This window comes from Triplophysa dalaica, chromosome 23 (assembly GCF_015846415.1).
Source record: "Triplophysa dalaica isolate WHDGS20190420 chromosome 23, ASM1584641v1, whole genome shotgun sequence".
NCBI lineage: Eukaryota > Metazoa > Chordata > Actinopteri > Cypriniformes > Nemacheilidae > Triplophysa > Triplophysa dalaica.
The window spans coordinates 19485253-19504190 of NC_079564.1; the positions used below are offsets into that span (position 1 = coordinate 19485253).

An 18938-nucleotide genomic window follows, 5' to 3' on the forward strand; every position below is an offset into this window, starting at 1 on the left:
TAATATATAACAGCAATGATGGTAGGCGTTCCATTTGCGACACATGATGAACGTGTTTGACCAATCACAGCAGACTACACCATCTGACCAATCACAAAACACTAGGCTAGCGGATAGGAGGGGATTAGACGGATGAATCACAGAACAAATCATTTGAGAGTCAGTCAAGAAGTAAATAAGAATAACTGACTATTATTACGACATAATAGTGTTTTTGCACCTTCTATGTACATAAACTTGTCGTTGGACACTCCAGAAACAAAAGTAGGACCATAAAAATCATATGTTACTTACTCTTTTATAATATATCTAAATGAAGAGTCAAGTTTTCTAAAGTTTTATTAAACAGAATGTGGTCTCATGCAGAATAAAAAGAACTGAATCCCGCTTCACTTATTTTGACAAGTTTCAGATAAACACACACGCATACACGCATGCATGCACACACACACACACACACACACACAGTATTAGTTTATGTGAGTGATGATGTTCTAGACTCATTGATATGAGCGGTGAAGCTTGACACAAGCTGTCAACGGCTCATCAAATGAATTTCCCTGCAGATACAGAGGTCACCTGCACATTTCCTCTGACATCCACACATGTGACAAGCTCCCAGCATGCACCGCTCTCACACCAACACATCTGCATACTAAACAACAACACACTTCTCCAAAACTCTTCCCTCATTTCAGAATAAGAACTGGGGAATTTAAATGACAGGTTTGTTCTAATAGTGTCTTCTCAACACAACAGCATATTGCTAAACTATTAAAACTGAAGTCAAAATGAAAGATAATAAAGAGAGAAAGGAGTTGATTTGTCATTTTAATCCGAGAGGATGTGGTGTGAAGAATATTAAGATGTAATGTGCTGACGGTTTAATGAAAGTGTCGCAGGTGAAGGTTCTCTTCTCACACGTGACTGTAAGCAAAAGTATCACCACCTGCCAAAATGACAGCCAATCACCACGCAGCACGCAACTCAACACACACTGAAATCACTCGCGTTCACTCTGTGACCCAAACCTCAGATCCTTCAGAAGAATCAGAATGGATTTACCAAACATTATGACAGATCACAGCAGCACTGAATCAAAAATAATCTGCTCCGGCAACACATTCAATTCAGATTCATTCTAACAGAGCTGACCTCTGACCTTCATCTTCTGTTTGAGTGATGTGTCACAGAACACCTGACAGTGTTAACAGCTCTGATCTACACTCACTTTCATTTCCTCACAAATGTTTATTCGTCTGGTCTGGTTACAGCAGATGAGACAATCATGATTATAATAAGACGTCCTTCTGTTCTCCATTAGTGCTTCTTACTGTCACAGATTGAATTCAGTATTTAGTGATGTGATCCCTGAGACCTGAACTATTGAACTTCATGGGAAACACTGATGGTGATATCTCAGGGAAGAGGATGTTAAATGTGCAGGTGTGCTTGATGCACTCATTAATAATCTTTAATCAGAGTGTAATTGAATTATTGACTCATTCTCAAACCGTCTGCTACCTCATCTCATCTCATTACCATCTCCTGTAAACAGCCGTCTGATTGGTGGATCACAGCGTTACCCTATTACCTGCATCAGAGGGCGACGCCGGGCTTCTCGTCCTGAGTCCACAGAGAAAACGTCTCCCTCTCTCTCTCTCCCTCTTTCCTCCACAGCGCAGAATCTGTCAGCCGAGACAAATGCTCGCCCTCTTGTTGCAATTAATTTGTTTCTTGTTCTGCGTGAGGCCTCAGTGAACGATTTAATTAAGTGCTCCTGCTCTGTAGATCGCCCAGTTAAACCAGCCAGAGAGAGAGAGAGAGAGAGAGAGAGAGAGTGAGAGAGAGAGTGAGAGAGAGAGAGAGAGAGAGATATATATATAGAGAGAGAGAGAGAGAGAGGGAGAGAGAGAGAGAGAGAGAGATATATATATATATATATATAGAGAGAGAGAGAGGGATGGAGAGGTTTCTCTAGTGCCTTAGTGAGATGGTTTATGTGAAGTCTTTACATGAACTACATCTCTGCTGATACGATGACAAACTGACCTGTCTTGACTTTTACATTCACAACTAATTTGCTCAGTGCTCTCATATATAACATGACTTACATTCTTTACTGTACAACAAAATAAATCCAAACACTTTTCAAACATTGAGGTTTTATCACCATAACACCATTACAGCTTCAATAATTATAATCATGACAAGAACCAGGACTTATGTTCACAGTGTTTAGTTGTGACCACAGTGAAGTTCTCACTTCCTCACTCTGTCACTTCCTCACTCTGTCACTTCCTCACTCTGTCACTTCCTCACTCTGTCACTTCCTCACTCTGTCACTTCCTCACTCTGTCATTCCCTCACTCTGTCACTTCCTCACTCTGTCACTTCCTCACTCTGTCACTTCCTCACTCTGTCACTTCCTCACTCTGTCACTTCCTCACTCTGTCACTTCCTTACTCTGTCACTCCCTCACTCTGTCACTTCCTCACTCTGTCACTCCCTCACTCTGTCATTCCCTCAATCTGTCACTTCCTCACTCTGTCACTTCCTCACTCTGTCACTTCCTCACTCTGTCACTCCCTCACTCTGTCACTTCCTCACTCTGTCACTTCCTCACTCTGTCATTCCCTCAATCTGTCACTTCTTCACTCTGTCATTCCCTCACTCTATCACTCCCTCACTCTGTCACTCCCTCACTCTGTCACTCCCTCACTCTGTCATTCCCTCAATCTGTCACTTCCTCACTCTGTCACTTCCTCACTCTATCACTTCCTCACTTACTCTATCACTCCCTCACTCTGTCACTCCCTCACTCTGTCACTTCCTCACTCTGTCACTCCCTCACTCTGTCATTCCCTCAATCTGTCACTTCCTCACTCTGTCACTTCCTCACTCTGTCACTCCCTCACTCTGTCACTCCCTCACTCTGTCATTCCCTCAATCTGTCACTTCCTCACTCTGTCACTTCCTCACTCTATCACTTCCTCACTTACTCTATCACTCCCTCACTCTGTCACTCCCTCACTCTGTCACTTCCTCACTCTGTCACTCCCTCACTCTGTCATTCCCTCAATCTGTCACTTCCTCACTCTGTCACTCCCTCACTCTGTCACTTCCTCACTCTGTCACTCCCTCACTCTGTCATTCCCTCAATCTGTCACTTCCTCACTCTGTCACTCCCTCACTCTGTCACTTCCTCACTCTGTCACTCCCTCACTCTGTCATTCCCTCAATCTGTCACTTCCTCACTCTGTCACTTCCTCACTCTGTCACTCCCTCACTCTGTCACTCCCTCACTCTGTCACTTCCTCACTCTGTCACTCCCTCACTCTGTCACTCCCTCACTCTGTCATTCCCTCAATCTGTCACTTCCTCACTCTGTCACTCCCTCACTCTGTCACTTCCTCACTTTGTCATTCCCTCAATCTGTCACTTCTTCACTCTGTCATTCCCTCACTCTATCACTTCCTCACTTACTCTATCACTCCCTCACTCTGTCACCCAGTCTTTCATTCCCTCACTCTATCACTCCCTCACTCTATCACTCACTCACTCTGTCACCCAGTCTGTCATTCCTTCACTTTATCACTCCCTCACTCTATCACTCACTCACTCTGTCACCCAGTCTGTCATTCCTTCACTCTATCACTTCCTCATTCTATTACTCCTTCACTCTATCCCTCCCTTATTCTATTACTCATTCACTTTATCACTTCCTCACTTACTCTATCACTCACTCACTCTATCACTCCCTCACTCTATCACTCCCTCACTCTATCACTCACTCACTCGGTCGCCCAGTCTGTCATTCCTTCACTCTATCACTTCCTCATTCTATTACTCCTTCACTCTATCACTTCCTCACTCACTCTATCACTCCCTCATTCTATTACTCCTTCACTCTATCACTCCCTCATTCTATTACTCCTTCACTCTATCACTTCCTCACTTACTCCCTCATTCTATTACTCCTTCACTCTATCACTTCCTCACTTACTCCCTCATTCTATTACTCCTTCACTCTATCACTTCCTCACTTACTCTATCACTCCCTCACTCTATCACTCACTCACTCTGTCACCCAGTCTGTCATTCCTTCACTCTATCACTTCCTCACTCTATCACTCACTCACTCTGTCACCCAGTCTGTCATTCCTTCACTCTATCACTTCCTCATTCTATTACTCCTTCACTCTATCACTTCCTCATTCTATTACTCCTTCACTCTATCACTCCCTCATTCTATTACTCCTTCACTCTATCACTTCCTCACTCACTCTATCACTCCCTCATTCTATTACTCCTTCACTCTATCACTTCCTCACTCACTCTATCACTCCCTCATTCTATTACTCCTTCACTCTATCACTTCCTCACTCACTCTATCACTTCCTCACTCACTCTATCACTCCCTCATTCTATTACTCCTTCACTCTATCACTTCCTCACTCACTCTATCACTTCCTCACTCACTCTATCACTCCCTCATTCTATTACTCCTTCACTCTATCACTTCCTCATTCTATTACTCCTTCACTCTGTCACTCCCTCACTCTATCACTTCCTCATTCTATTACTCCTTCACTCTATCACTTCCTCATTCTATTACTCCTTCACTCTATCACTTCCTCACTCACTCTATCACTCCCTCATTCTATTACTCCTTCACTCTATCACTTCCTCATTCTATTACTCCTTCACTCTGTCACTCCCTCACTCTATCACTTCCTCATTCTATTACTCCTTCACTCTATCACTTCCTCATTCTATTACTCCTTCACTCTGTCACTCCCTCATTCTATTACTCCTTCACTCTATCACTTCCTCATTCTATTACTCCTTCACTCTGTCACTCCCTCACTCTATCACTTCCTCACTCACTCTATCACTCCCTCATTCTATTACTCCTTCACTCTATCACTTCCTCACTCACTCTATCACTTCCTCACTCACTCTATCACTCCCTCATTCTATTACTCCTTCACTCTATCACTTCCTCATTCTATTACTCCTTCACTCTGTCACTCCCTCACTCTATCACTTCCTCATTCTATTACTCCTTCACTCTATCACTTCCTCATTCTATTACTCCTTCACTCTGTCACTCCCTCATTCTATTACTCCTTCACTCTATCACTTCCTCATTCTATTACTCCTTCACTCTGTCACTCCCTCACTCTATCACTTCCTCATTCTATTACTCCTTCACTCTATTACTTCCTCATTCTATTACTCCTTCACTCTGTCACTCCCTCACTCTATCACTTCCTCATTCACTCACTCACTCACTCACTCACTCACTCACTCTTTCGCTCCCTCTGTCATTCCCTCACCCTATCACCTCCTCTATCACTTCCTCACTCACTCACTAACTCACTTCCTCACTCACTCTATCACTTCCTCACTCACTCACTCTTTCACTCCCTCTGTCATTCCCTCACTCTATCACCTCCTCTATCACTCACTCACTCACTCACTCACTCACTCACTCACTTCCTCACTCACTCACTCCCTCTGTCATTCCCTCACTCTATCACCTCCTCTATCACTTCCTCACTCACTCTATCACTTCCTCACTCACTCTATCACTTCCTCACTCTTTCACTCCCTCTGTCATTCCCTCACTCTATCACCTCCTCTATCACTTCCTCACTCACTCTATCACTTCCTCACTCTTTCACTCCCTCTGTCATTCTCTCACTCTATCACCTCCTCTATCACTCACTCACTCTCTCACTCACTCACTTCCTCACTCACTCACTCACTCCCTCTGTCATTCCCTCACTCTATCACCTCCTCTATCACTTCCTCACTCACTCTATCACTTCCTCACTCACTCTATCACTTCCTCACTCACTCACTCTTTCGCTCCCTCTGCCATTCCCTCACCCTATCACCTCCTCTATCACTTCCTCACTCACTCACTAACTCACTTCCTCACTCACTCTATCACTTCCTCACTCACTCTTTCACTCCCTCTGTCATTCCCTCACTCTATCACCTCCTCTATCACTCACTCACTCACTCACTCACTCACTCACTTCCTCACTCACTCACTCCCTCTGTCATTCCCTCACTCTATCACCTCCTCTATCACTTCCTCACTCACTCTATCACTTCCTCACTCACTCTATCACTTCCTCACTCTTTCACTCCCTCTGTCATTCCCTCACTCTATCACCTCCTCTATCACTTCCTCACTCACTCTATCACTTCCTCACTCTTTCACTCCCTCTGTCATTCTCTCACTCTATCACCTCCTCTATCACTCACTCACTCACTCACTCACTCACTCACTCACTCACTTCCTCACTCACTCACTCACTCCCTCTGTCATTCCCTCACTCTATCACCTCCTCTATCACTTCCTCACTCACTCTATCACTTCCTTACTCACTCTATCACTTCCTCACTCATTCACTCACTCTTTCGCTCCCTCTGTCATTCCCTCACTCTATCACCTCCTCTATCACTTTCTTACTCACTCTATCACTTCCTCACTTCCTCACTCACTCACTCACTCACTCACTCTTTCACTCCCTCTGTCATTCCCTCACTCCATCACCTCCTCTATCACTTCCTCACTCACTCTATCACTTCCTCACTCACTCTATCACTTCCTCACTCACTCCCTCACTCGGACGCTCACTCTGTCGCTCACCCACTCTGTCACTAAGTCACTCCCTCACGGTTTTCAGGACAGGGATTCTCTTAAACCATGACTAGGCTTTAGTAACATTAGGATATTTAGGTAGTTTTAAAAACATCATTTATAAAAAACCTCACTGGTGTGTATTTTAAGACAAAACAATGGCACTGATATATTTTAAGTTAGTCTGGGACTAGTCATCTGTAAATAATGTCAACTCAACAATACACTACCCTTTACAATGTCTCTTATGTTATTCCCATTCTGCACAATAGTATTTTATATACATTTATAATTTTATCATCTTCATTACACTGTCTTTATCTCTATAATTTGTCTCGTCACAGTGTGCTTCCAACATCATCATAGAACATTCCTTGTGTGCGCAAGTACACATGATCAGTAAACTTATAATAATGGTTTATGTGTTGAGCTGCAGGAAATCTCAGTTGTTTTTCTGATGTTCAGTCATGCACCTGAAGATCTACAGTCCTGAAGAGATCAGCGTCTTAAACACCTCTGAACCACTTGATCAAGGTCTTCACCATCTCATGACAACAGGCCGGAATTTAACTCTACAGGACAGTTGATCTCCAGGAGCGGCTCAGGTGTGAGGTTGATGTAGTGATAGAAGTGAGAGTTACATTCTGCAGCTTGAAATGTGCTTCAGAAGAAATCTGATGTTTGTCAGAGGATCAGTTCATCTCATTAACCTTTAAACCCATCATCAGATTCTCACATTTACAATCATTTCACATCTCACACGCTCCAATACTGTACAGTGCCAAGAGATGGTCTGTGAGAGTCTTTGTGTGTGTGTGACACATGATGACATGACATGCAGCAAACAGACTGGCATGCAGAACAGAAGTGAGATATAAACATGTACAGAACATAAAAGAAGACATGTGTGAATGAAAGGATCGAAGTGAATATTTCTTCAACTCTAAGGGAATCTTATCATTCATATCAGTAAAGTGTTTCCATCCTCCCTTCAAACTCCAGAAGCAAAGAGAGAATCATTACCATAACGGCACGGGTCTTGTGCGTTCACATCATCACTGGAGCTGACGCTCTGGAGTTTGACAGGAGGACGGACGTCACTGGATTAGATTCATGCATGTGATATCAGAAGAGGCGAGGAAGACAGCACGGCAGCTAGAGGTGTGCACAAAGTGTTTTACTTACAGGTAGTAAGTGTAGGAGTAAGAGGATCTTCTGCTGAGCGGGTGGGACGGGTGGAGGGGGGAGGGAATGAAATGGAAGGAAAGAAACGTAAAATATATTAATGTCTGAAAATATAGAAAAATGAACAAAACCTGACATGGTGACACACGTGACCTCGAGTGCGCATTGTGAGGCAGGGCTGTGGGCGGAGCCTTGGACCTGACTGTGGGCGGGGCCATGACAATAGACTATCATTACAGTCTCTGTGTTTAATGAGGCTGTGTGAGATTATATTCTACGCTGTGTTTGGGTTTTATGAATGATTTACACAGAAATGTGGAATGTTTATTGGTAACTGAATACAGTAAATAATAAATAGAAAACAAGGCACACTCATCAGACTATACTGTATGTGCTTTTGTGTCAAACTGGGTCTTACTAGCATTATGGTTTCTAATGGTAAAAACAGATACACTGTAAAACTTTACTGTAACTTCACAGCAGGTTCGCCACTAATTAACTGTAGATTTAATTTACAGTTTATATATTTTTCTTTGATAAAACAAGACTAAATATGTCAGGTCACTTTTCTTGTTATGTAAATGTATCGTAATTTAAGAAGTAGATTTATTTATATGTTTTGTCTGTTCTTGCTCATTTTGAATCTCAAAAGTCAAATTGTTTTATTTTGATTAAAGTAATTGAAAACAGTACTAATAGGAAAGTAGTATTTAGTAGTAATTCAATCTACAGTCGGTTACTGGCAAACCAAAGTTTTACAGTGTAGATTATGGTTTGAATAACCCACGGTAAAGCAGTGGTTACTGTAGTTTGTTTTCATGAGGTGTGAGAGGGTCACTGGCGGCGTTAGATAAGAGAGACACAGAGAGAAGAACAGACAGAGATTAGATCAGCTCCATCAGGTTAAGTGGTGAGTTTAGTGAAGTTTTTACAGCACTCAGACTTTATTACACGTCTATCTTCACAGTCGATTCCGTCTCTGCCTATAGATTCCATCAAATTACATTTAGATTTAACATGCCATGCCAAGGTCATTATGCTAAGAACTACTGGGCAAAGCATACAAATGATGAGACGGAAAGCGTCTGGCGTGTCTAGTCAGCAGAATGAAGCCATTCCTCTACAAATGTTTGGCCGTTCTCAAACTCAACAGCAAAATCAATCCAGACAAATACCCTTATTCTAGCGGCGTAATGACTCTCATTAAAAACATATTTACTTTAACCTGCCTTCAATTTACATCTGAAGGCCCGAAGAGAGAGCGAGAGAGCTTTGGGTGAAACTCTGTCAGAATATAAAGCAGAGCTCACAAACACCACTGAAGCGTTTTGCACCGAATCCAATGTAAACTTGCCCCGAGCAACTCGCCCCGAGCTACATCCCTCTTTGAAAAAAAAACAGAAAGAAAAGAAGGCCTTTCATCAAATTTTCTCTCTTATCTCTTGCTTTTCTTCTTATTCTGCTCGGAAAATATTAGCGCTGTTTTCCTGTCACCAGGTCATTACGGCGCTGACGTTTACTGCACGGAGAACTAAAGCGGAATATTTCATCAGACGACACCAAAGCTTTGATCACACAGATCAAATCAATTATTCCGTCGTCAGTTGTCAAAGGGACGGCGTGAAACACGGAGAGATGAACGCTGAACATGCATGAACATTTCTGTACATAAACCTTAAAGAGCCAGTGATAAAAACATCATCCATGAGGAGAATTCACTGGACATCATTCACAAATCTGCATCTCTCCAACGGATCATGCCCTTTAGTTTCATTCTATTATGTGATCTGTTAGAGACTCATAATCTCAGAATTAAACTCACATCACACACACACAAAAACTCCTGTGAGTCATGTTCAGTGGATTCCTTTCTCACTCTCTCTTACCGTTTCTTCATGACCAGCACCACACCGAGGAAGATGATGACGAAGAGCAGAATGCCAGCGATCACGCCAGCGATCTTCACCGTGTGATCGGTCTGTTTCTCAGGTTCAACAGCATCAGGCTTCCTGGTGGCCGCACCTGAAACACAACATACATACCATCATCCACTGAGACGCTGTGATGTCACCTTATGAGGTCATCATCACTCAATGACCACAATTAATATGATGACATGACAACACAACACATGAGGAAAAGCAAGGGAATATGGAAATTGCCAACATAGGATTAAAAACAGGATTGATGGCAGGATTCACAGATTAGTATCATCAACGTCACTTTGATTCATTGCAAAGGGATTCAATGAAAAACAGCCCAAATGATGTCTCACCAGAAAAAACAAGATCTCACATTATGCTCAGATTGGCTTCAATATAAACATGAACTACCGAGATTTTCTACTAATTTGCAGTTATGTTAAAAATCTAACTAAAAATTTCAATAATGCTCTCCATGAAAACGTTTTAATAATTGTAATTGTTATGTTTTTTATTTGTTTTAGTTCACAACAGAAACATCAGACACTTGATTGAAACAGAACTGAGATCTCTATTAAATCTGGTGATGTATAAACCTCTGAGTTCCCTTTCTGTCGGTCTCTCGACGTTGTGTCGAGAACGACAGATGGGGTTCGCCCTTGAGAACCAATCAACTCTGACTACTATAGAAAAGGCCAATGAAATTTGGCGAATGCAATTTGCATGCCGGGCTCCGCCCCCGGAAATCCGGTATAAAAGGAGGCCGGCGTGCAGCATTCACTTACCTTTTGTTCTTCAGAGCCATCGCTCATGAGTACAACTCAGGATTCAATCCTCTACAACTACACGCTGGTGCTACGACGTGTTACAGCGGATCGTCCCTTCCTGCAGCGACCTTCCCCTGGGCGTCTCGGCGGTTCCGGAGGTGTTAGAGATTTTTTCTAAAAGTCCTTTTCAGGACTAACTGAGCAATCTCCAGCGCGGCATGTCCCGCTGTTCTCTTGGGTGCGGCACCCTCATCGAGGAGGGGGATGGACACGATCGCTGCATTAGGTGTCTGGGCGTCCAGCACACTGAAGCAGCGTTCGTTGACACATCTGCCTGCACTGCGGGCAGATTGTCATTCAGAAGTTGCGGTCACGGGTGGCTGTCTTCCTACGGGAACCAGCCACCATTTCGTCTGCTACCCGGGCTGTGACATCTGTGGCTACGGCCCCGATGACCACCCACGTTAGCAGCGTTAGTGATACGGGGAACTCTGCGAACGTAAACCCGCCAGCCAAGTGCTCACGGGCCGATCGCACCCCGATTCGCTCTTCTGAACGTTCCCCAACCGGCGGTGGCATACCGTCCGGATCCTCACGCACACACTCGGAAACGATGTGTGACGTAGATGAGATGTCGCTCGCAGCATCGGAGGGAGACTGGCATCCGACTCTGCCGAATCCAAACTCCACCCCCAGCGGTCGAGTTCAGGAGGAAGCAGAAGTGATGTCATCCGTGCTAACCCGGGGATACGTGGTTCCCGAGGTCGGTGCGCGGTGCAAACCGCGCCCACCCCGGGTGCCATGTTTTTCCCGGAGGTGCATGAGGAGCTGTGTAAAACTTGGAACGCTCCACTCACGGACCGTTCCAGTGAAACCAGCTCCGGCTCCCTTACTTCCCTCGATGGTGAGGCAGCCAAGGACTGCGTCGAGATCCCCCGGGTGGAACGTCCGCCTGCGGTGCACCTGTGCCGCGGACGGCTACCACCTGGGGGGGGATCGACCACTCCTACCGTCCAAAGCACGTAAGACTTCGGCATCACTGGTGTCGAAAGCTTGCGATGTTGCGGGCCAGGCTGCCTCCTCTCTCTATGCCTTGGCCATCCTGCAGGTCCGCCAGGCCAGGGCGTTGAGAGGGCTCCACGAGGGTAAGGCCGACCCGGGTATAATGCAGGATCTCCGTGCCACCGCTGACAGCGCTCTACGGGCGACTAAGGCGGCGGCACGGGCCCTGGGTCGGACGATGTCCACGGTAGTGGTCCAGGAGAGACACCCCCGGCTATACCTTGTGCAGAAGAGTGACAGCAAGGAAGTCCGCTTTCTTGATGCACTCATCTCGCAGGGTGGGTTGTTGGTAACACCGTCGAGGACTGCGCTCAGCAGTTTTTTGACGGCGAAGCAGACCGTGGCAATTAACCACATTTTTTTCACGCCGCGACTCGGCCGCCTACAGGCCTCCGAGATCTCACGTGACGTCTGCTTCCCTGCAACCCAGGACCCTTTCGACATCGGCTCCGGTTCCTGTGCCCCCACAGGCGGCACCCCGGAAGCAGAGGTCGAGGGGGAAACCTCCACCCCGTCAGCAACCTCCTCGCGAGAAGGGACACTGACGGGAAGACCCCAGGGAGAACAACATCGGGCCCGAACCTTCACAGCCACGGCTCTGATCGGTCGGTACGGGACGACTCCTGCCTCGTCACCAAAGCCGGGCCCTTGTTAGGGCTTGGCGCCCACTTACTCACTGAGTTTTCTGTTCTCCCCGGGTTTACTTGCAGCCGATCGCACACTCCACTGGACTGTGCTCGGCGAACCGACCTCACATCCTGGCGAGGCGTGAGGTCGTACACATATGACAGCTGTCACCACTCTCAAACCGACAGTGCGTGCCGTTGTCCCGCCAGGCAGGTAAGCAGGCGGAGCAAAAACCTTCCCTCCGGGGACTCCCCGTGACATGGTTAGCTCCGCCAGCCGACGAACCACCCCCCGTGGGAATGATGAAGCAGACCGTCCCCTTGGTCACCCTGTCACAGTCCCTGGGAGCTCGAGAGCTGCCCACACTGTCTCGCTGGCTAATGAGGGCGGTCCGTCTTGGTTACTCGATCCAGTTCGCCAGAGACTCACCCAAGTTTCGGGGCATCATCTCTCCCTCTGTCAGAGGCAGGGACGCCTCCGTACTTCGGGTAGAGGTCACCACCCTTCTGGCAAAACAGGCATCGAGTTCGTCCCTCAAAACCAAGATGTTCAGTGGGTCACCACCCGCACTTCATCGTTCCCAAGAAAGACGGCAGGTTGCCCCCAAAGGCTGCGTACCCTGAACAGAGCACCTTCACAAGCTGCCATTCAGGGTGCTCACACAGAGGCGCGTCCTGACATCTATGAGGTGTCAGGATTGGTTCGTGGCAATCGACCTGAAGGACGCTTACTTTCATGTCTCGATCCTCCTCGACACCGGCCGTTCCCACGGTTCGCGTGCGAGAGGCGGGCATATCAGTACAGAGTCCTCCCTTTCGGTCTGTCCCTGACCGCCCTTTCTCCCTGAGAGGAGGAAGGCGAGCGGGTACTAAACTATCTCAGCGACTGGCCTATCTTGGCACACTCGCGAGATCTGTTATGTACACAAAGGGACCTGGTGCTCCGGCACCTAGGTCGATTGGGACTCCAGGTCAACCAAGAGAGGGGCAAGCTCTCCCCAGTGCAGAGCATCCTCTTTCTCGGTATGGAACTCAGCTCTGTCACCATGTCAGCACACCTGTCCGCAGTTGTGCCCAACCAGTGTTGAACTGTCTGAAATGAACATTTTAGGCAGACAGCGGTCCCCCTGAAACAATTCAGAGGCTCCTGGGACACATGGCGTCCTCGCGGGTTAATACCCCTCGAGTTGATGCACATGACACCGCTCCAACACTGGTTTCAGAGTCGAGTTCCGAGGAGAGCGTGGCACACCGGCAGCAGGCGCATGGTGATGCCGCCCTGCTGCCGACGCACCATAACCCCTAGTCTTTATGACTTTTTCGACGGACTCAGGTCCCTTTGAGCAGGTTATGAGGCAGGTCGTGGTGACGACTGAAGTCTCCCTGCAGGGGTGCGGTGTAGTGTGCAACGGGCACGCAGGTGGGGTGTTGGACGAACCCCCGCCTGCGCTGGCATATCAATTGCCAAGAGTTGTGGGCTATGCTACTTGCACTGAGCAGGCTACGGCCTCTCGTGCGAGACATGCACGTGCTGTTCCGAGGACAGCACTATAGCTGTAGCGAATACAGATCGTCAGGGTGGCGTTCGCACACAGCAGCTAAACACAACTTGCTCGACGCCTCCTCCGGTGGAGTCAACAGGTTACTCGTTCCCTGCAGGCCACACACCCCGGGCAAACTGATCTAGACAGCCGACGTGCTTTCTCGCCAGTTTATGCCTCGTGGAGAGTGCCGACTCCACCCCCGTGCAGTCCAGCTCATTTGGAGGCTGTTCGGGTAGGCCCAGGTAAAACCTGTTCACCTCCCGTAACACCACCATTTGCCCGCTTGATAGTCCCTGCCCTCGGCACGGATATCCTTGCGCACAGCTGGCCGCGGGATGGGCGGAAGCACACCTTCCCCCCCCCAGGAGCCTTCTTGTACAGACTCTGTGCAAGGTCAGGGAGCAGGAGCACCAAGTGTTATTGGTTACACCACACCGGTCTAACCGCACTTGGCCTCAGAGCCGATGCTCTGGACAGCGACTCCCCCTGAACCATTCCCCTGACAGAGGACCTGCTCTCTCAGGGGAAGGACACGTTCTGGCATCCCAGATCAGACCTCTGGAACACCCATGTCTGGTCTCTAGACGGGACGAGAAGATCCTAAGATGGCTACTCCCCCTATACGGCTGAGACCATCACCCAGGCTAGGGCCCCATCTACTAGGCGGTTACACGCCTCTAGACGGTGCCTCTTCTCGTCCTGGTGTCTTTCTCAACGAGAAAGACCCACTGAGGTGCTTGATCAGGATTGTGTTCCCCTCCTCACGAGACTGGAGACTAACATCTCCCTTCCACACTGAAAGTGTATGTAGTCGCTATTGCCACTCATCACGACTCAGTCGGTGGAAAGTTTCTAGGGCAACACGACCTGGTCACCAGGTTCCTAAGCAGCGAGAGGGCGGAATCCGCCTCATCTCCGCTCCATACCCTCTTGGGACCCTAAGTGGTCCTGGGGAGCCTCAGGGCCCCCCAAAGAGCCCCTCGGAGGTTCCGATCTTCCTCATAGAGTAAGACGGCCCTCCTGACGGCGCTCACTTCCTTCAAGAGGGTAGGGGACCACCGAGCATCCTCCGTGTCCCTGGATTGCCTTAAACTCGGCCCTGGAAACTCTCACGTTATCTTGAGACCCAGGCCCGGATGCGTGCCCAAGAAGTTCCCATTACTCCCTCCGGGGCCAAGTGGTGAACTTGCAGGCGCTCCCCATGGGGGAGGAAGACCCAACCCGATTAGTGTTGTGTCCAGTAAGTACTGGACCGCACGCAGAGCTCTGAAGCTCTGACCAGCTCCGTGTCTGTTGGAGGACAGCAGAAGGGGAAGGCTGTCTCCAAACAGAGGCTGGCGCACTGGGTCGTGGACGCCGTTACGATGGCATCCCGATCTCAGAATCTCCCAGGCCCATTGGCAGTGAGGGCTCACTCCACACGGAGTTTAGCCACCTCCTGGACACTGGCAGAAGCGCCTCTCTAGCAGACATCTGTAGAGCTGCGGGTTGGGCTATGCCCAAACACCTTCGCAAGGGTTAACAACCTTCGCGTAAACCCGGTGTCAGCCCACGTCCTGCGTGGCGACATGTAGGACTGGCATCCGGGGGGGCGTATGCCTGCGAAAGCACCTTTCCACCCTCTAACAGGTTGGGTCAGTGTGCTATTTACCTTTTCTTCTTACCCGAACACATCGCTAAGAAACTGGTACCTCACCAGCCTCCCTTCTTACCCAGACACTGGTTAAGAATAGGCATTCCATCCATCACCAAACAAGCACCCCCTGGGGGCTGGCTGGGCAGAGCAGCCTTCCCCCTTAGGCCGGGATACCATGTGAGCTATCACAGATAGCTCTAACCGGACCTAGTGCTACCGGACGTCTGTAACACCCCCTCCGTGGGCTGTTCCGTCTGATGTATCCTCATGAGAATGGTTCCCACTCCTGGTAACCCATGAGCTTCCCCAGGTGGGCCTCCACCTCGCGGTTAACTACTCAGTCCGCACGTTCCATGCGTTCTCCTCCAAGGACGAGACCATACCTATATCCACCATATTCCTCCCCACGGGTAGGAGGTGGCCTCTGTAGCGCTTCTCTGATTAAGAGTCGCGCTTACCCGGTGTAAACTGATCTGGACGGCCTCTCGCCTATAGAGAGCTAAGGCCCCGTCCGTGAAAGTTACCGGTCAGGCCTGTACCCATCTTTCTCCAAGAAAGCTCTGGAACCCCCCGACCACCACACTGGAAGGTTACAGTCTCACGAAAGCTTCGAGATGACACGCCCAGGCTTGTTACCGTCGCTTCGCTAGAGATTGTGACGCGATACAGCGTTGTGGCGTTTTCCATAGGCAACCCCATCTGTCGTTCTCGACACAACGTCGAGAGACCGACAGATAGGGAACGTCTTGGTTACGTATGTAACCTCAGTTCCCTGATGGAGGGAACGAGACGTTGTGTCCCTTATGCCACGAACACGTATCGTATTCTGCTGCAGTTTGAGAGGTCTCAGGCTCTTCAGAACAAAGGTAAGTGAATGCTGCACGCCGGCCTCCTTTTATACCGGATTTCCGGGGGCGGAGCCCGGCATGCAAATTGCATTCGCCAAATTTCATTGGCCTTTTCTATAGTAGTCAGAGTTGATTGGTTCTCAAGGGCGAACCCCATCTGTCGTTCTCGACACAACGTCTCGTTCCCTCCATCAGGGAACTGAGGTTACATACGTAACCAAGACGCTCTTTCTCCACCTGTGCTGTTTTACATTTCAGTCCAGTCAGAGACTCCACTTTCAGTCAGAACCCAGAAGAGAGAGAGAGAGTGTTTGTCTGTTTACTGTATAACGTGATGGCATGTCAAGCGTGTGCCTGATGACATTTCCAGCGCACTAAATGAGCAGAGAATGAAAACTATCACAGCGCCGGGCTGTGAATCTGTTCCCTCTGCCAGTTACAGTTTCTCAATCTAAGCCCGACAGCATCCATCAGCCGTTACCATGGAGACCAATGCTGTGGTAGAGCCGACTGTGTTTAGGGTTTGAGTTTCTGCTGCAGGTGAACTAAGAGTCACCTTCTCCTGCATGAACAAAACACTTCTACCAATCAAAATCTGCACGTTTGTTATCATCACGTCTCTGAAGTTTGAACACAAGTGACTTCATACTGTGTTTGAATACAGGACACAGATGCAATATTAACACTCACTAAATGCCAAACGCGAGTAAAAACACTCTTTAGGGAGTGAATGAAAGAGAATTATATGCCAGCTGGCCGCTAACTTTATCAGGCAACATGCTGCAATGTGTTTAATCGCAGATGAATTATTAAGTGTAAGAATGATGCTTTGATCCTGACGGATGTGAGTGATGTGTGCAGCGCTTCAAAACACACACATGATGTCACATCTCAAAATACTTCTACACATGTGCAATATGTGTGAAGTCTGTGACAGAGATTCTATTAGCATGACGTGAGTTTTTACTGAAGAAGTGAGTTATCTGAACAACACTTTTCTCTGTGGCCTGCCAGTGAAACCAATTTTCTGTTCACAGCATCAATTTGTGCCGGTTCATCCGTGGCAAACACACAAGCATCAATTACAACATCTTTCCCTTTATAAACTCTTCCACAGCGACCAATGAGAGCATTCATCTGACATTCTTTAACAAACACCGGCAGGTTTTTCAGCTGGTAAATATAGAGATGTAATATTTCAACAGCTCGATGTTGTCATGCACTATACAGGCTGTTTCAGGTTGTCGGGGTCATATTGATTCTTTTAACAGAAATAAGTGCTGAATAAAAAGCAGTTAATTTCATGACCGTGTGTTTTGCTGTGTCTTTTTCTACAGTAAGTTAATAGAACGTGACCTTCTGCAGCACACCGCAAATGAAGTTTATCAGACTTTAGTTGACCTCACAAATCCTCAATAACCTTCAACCTGCAAACATTTATAGCCCAACACAAACACACACATGCTGAGGAAAACTTTACCAACACAACATACACACTTTTGGCTAAATCTTCCTAAAACATGTTCACATCTCAGTTCATCTGAAAAAATGCTTTAAAGAAAATTAAACTTTCATTTAAAATATTAAATAGTTTGGCATTGTCATATTTTGCAATTTTATTACACATGCAAAATGTTTTTATTATGTGGCAAAATATGACCGAGACACAATCTGAACGTGTTTTTTGAGATTCACACACACACACACACACACAGAGAGAGTGAGGTAGACACATAAGTTCATACCTGTTAGTTGGCTGTCGCCCGCAGCGGGTGCGATGCGCACATACGGGGTGGTCAGCTGTGTCACTATAATTGCAGCTACAACAAGAGAAGAGATCCAGGACAACATGCAGAGAGAGAGAGAGAGAGAGAGAGAGAGAGAGAGAAGAGAGGCCGAGGCATGTTATATGTGCAGGGTTATCAATGCTGAGCCGAGAGACAGACGCTCTGTTCCAAACACTCAGACAGTGTGTTAGGCCATCAGTGCTTAACATTCATAACACAAAATAAATCACAAGAAGTATAGATTGAATTGAGAGGATACGCCTCAGAAGACAGAAGACCGTAGGCCACAGACACTGATGCTGATGTCAAGAGTTTGGAACAGAGGAAAAGAAAGACAGAAAGATTTGATTTCACATGCTCAGTGAGTTAAAACAGCTTGTGTTCTTTAACAAATACATCTTATATTTAACCTCTTCTTCATGAAGCTGTTCAGCATCATGGCATTTAAATTCAGATTCATTTAAAAAAAACTTTTTCCATGAAGGAGTGTGAATACAGTGCAAGGAGAATCAGTAACATCACCTGCAATGCATCATGGGAGTACCATGATTCCTTAATGAATGTCTCTATAGATTCATCAGTAGTGTTCAACTGAAATGTGTTTTTTTTTTATTAAGCGTTCTATACGGAACATTATATTTATATTTTTTAAATCTCAATTTCTCATCACTGGTATTGTGAGGTCTGTTAGGATGTGGAGCTGTAAGAGCTGTGTGACATGATTTACTGTACGCCAGAGTACACAGGAACTGCATCAGATGGCTTTTTCCTGATCCCAATTGTCTTGAAAACTAAAAGCACAGTCTCTCATTTGCATAGAACAGGCCTGACACCATTAGAGACGTGGCACGTCGACAGGAAAATAGATTATGTACCATCTGTCCTCAATTAAATCTCAAA

At 47.1% G+C, this 18938-nt stretch overlaps 1 protein-coding gene across 16 annotated transcripts in view; it reads right to left on the reverse strand.

Moving 5' to 3' along the window:
- ptprma (protein tyrosine phosphatase receptor type Ma) overlaps positions 1–18938 on the reverse strand; it is a 176272-nt gene that overhangs the window by 47428 nt on the left and 109906 nt on the right. For 5 of the 16 annotated variants that reach the window (XM_056738552.1, XM_056738554.1, XM_056738558.1 and 2 more), the window contains exons 14-16: positions 17997–18071; positions 9733–9868; positions 7847–7879 (exon numbers count right to left, since the gene is read on the reverse strand). In XM_056738552.1, the coding sequence (XP_056594530.1) occupies positions 7847–7879; positions 9733–9868; positions 17997–18071 (244 nt within the window). The remainder of the gene's footprint in view (positions 1–7846; positions 7880–9732; positions 9869–17996; positions 18072–18938) is intronic. The other 11 variants (XM_056738557.1, XM_056738560.1, XM_056738561.1 and 8 more) reach the window with 5 other exon arrangements.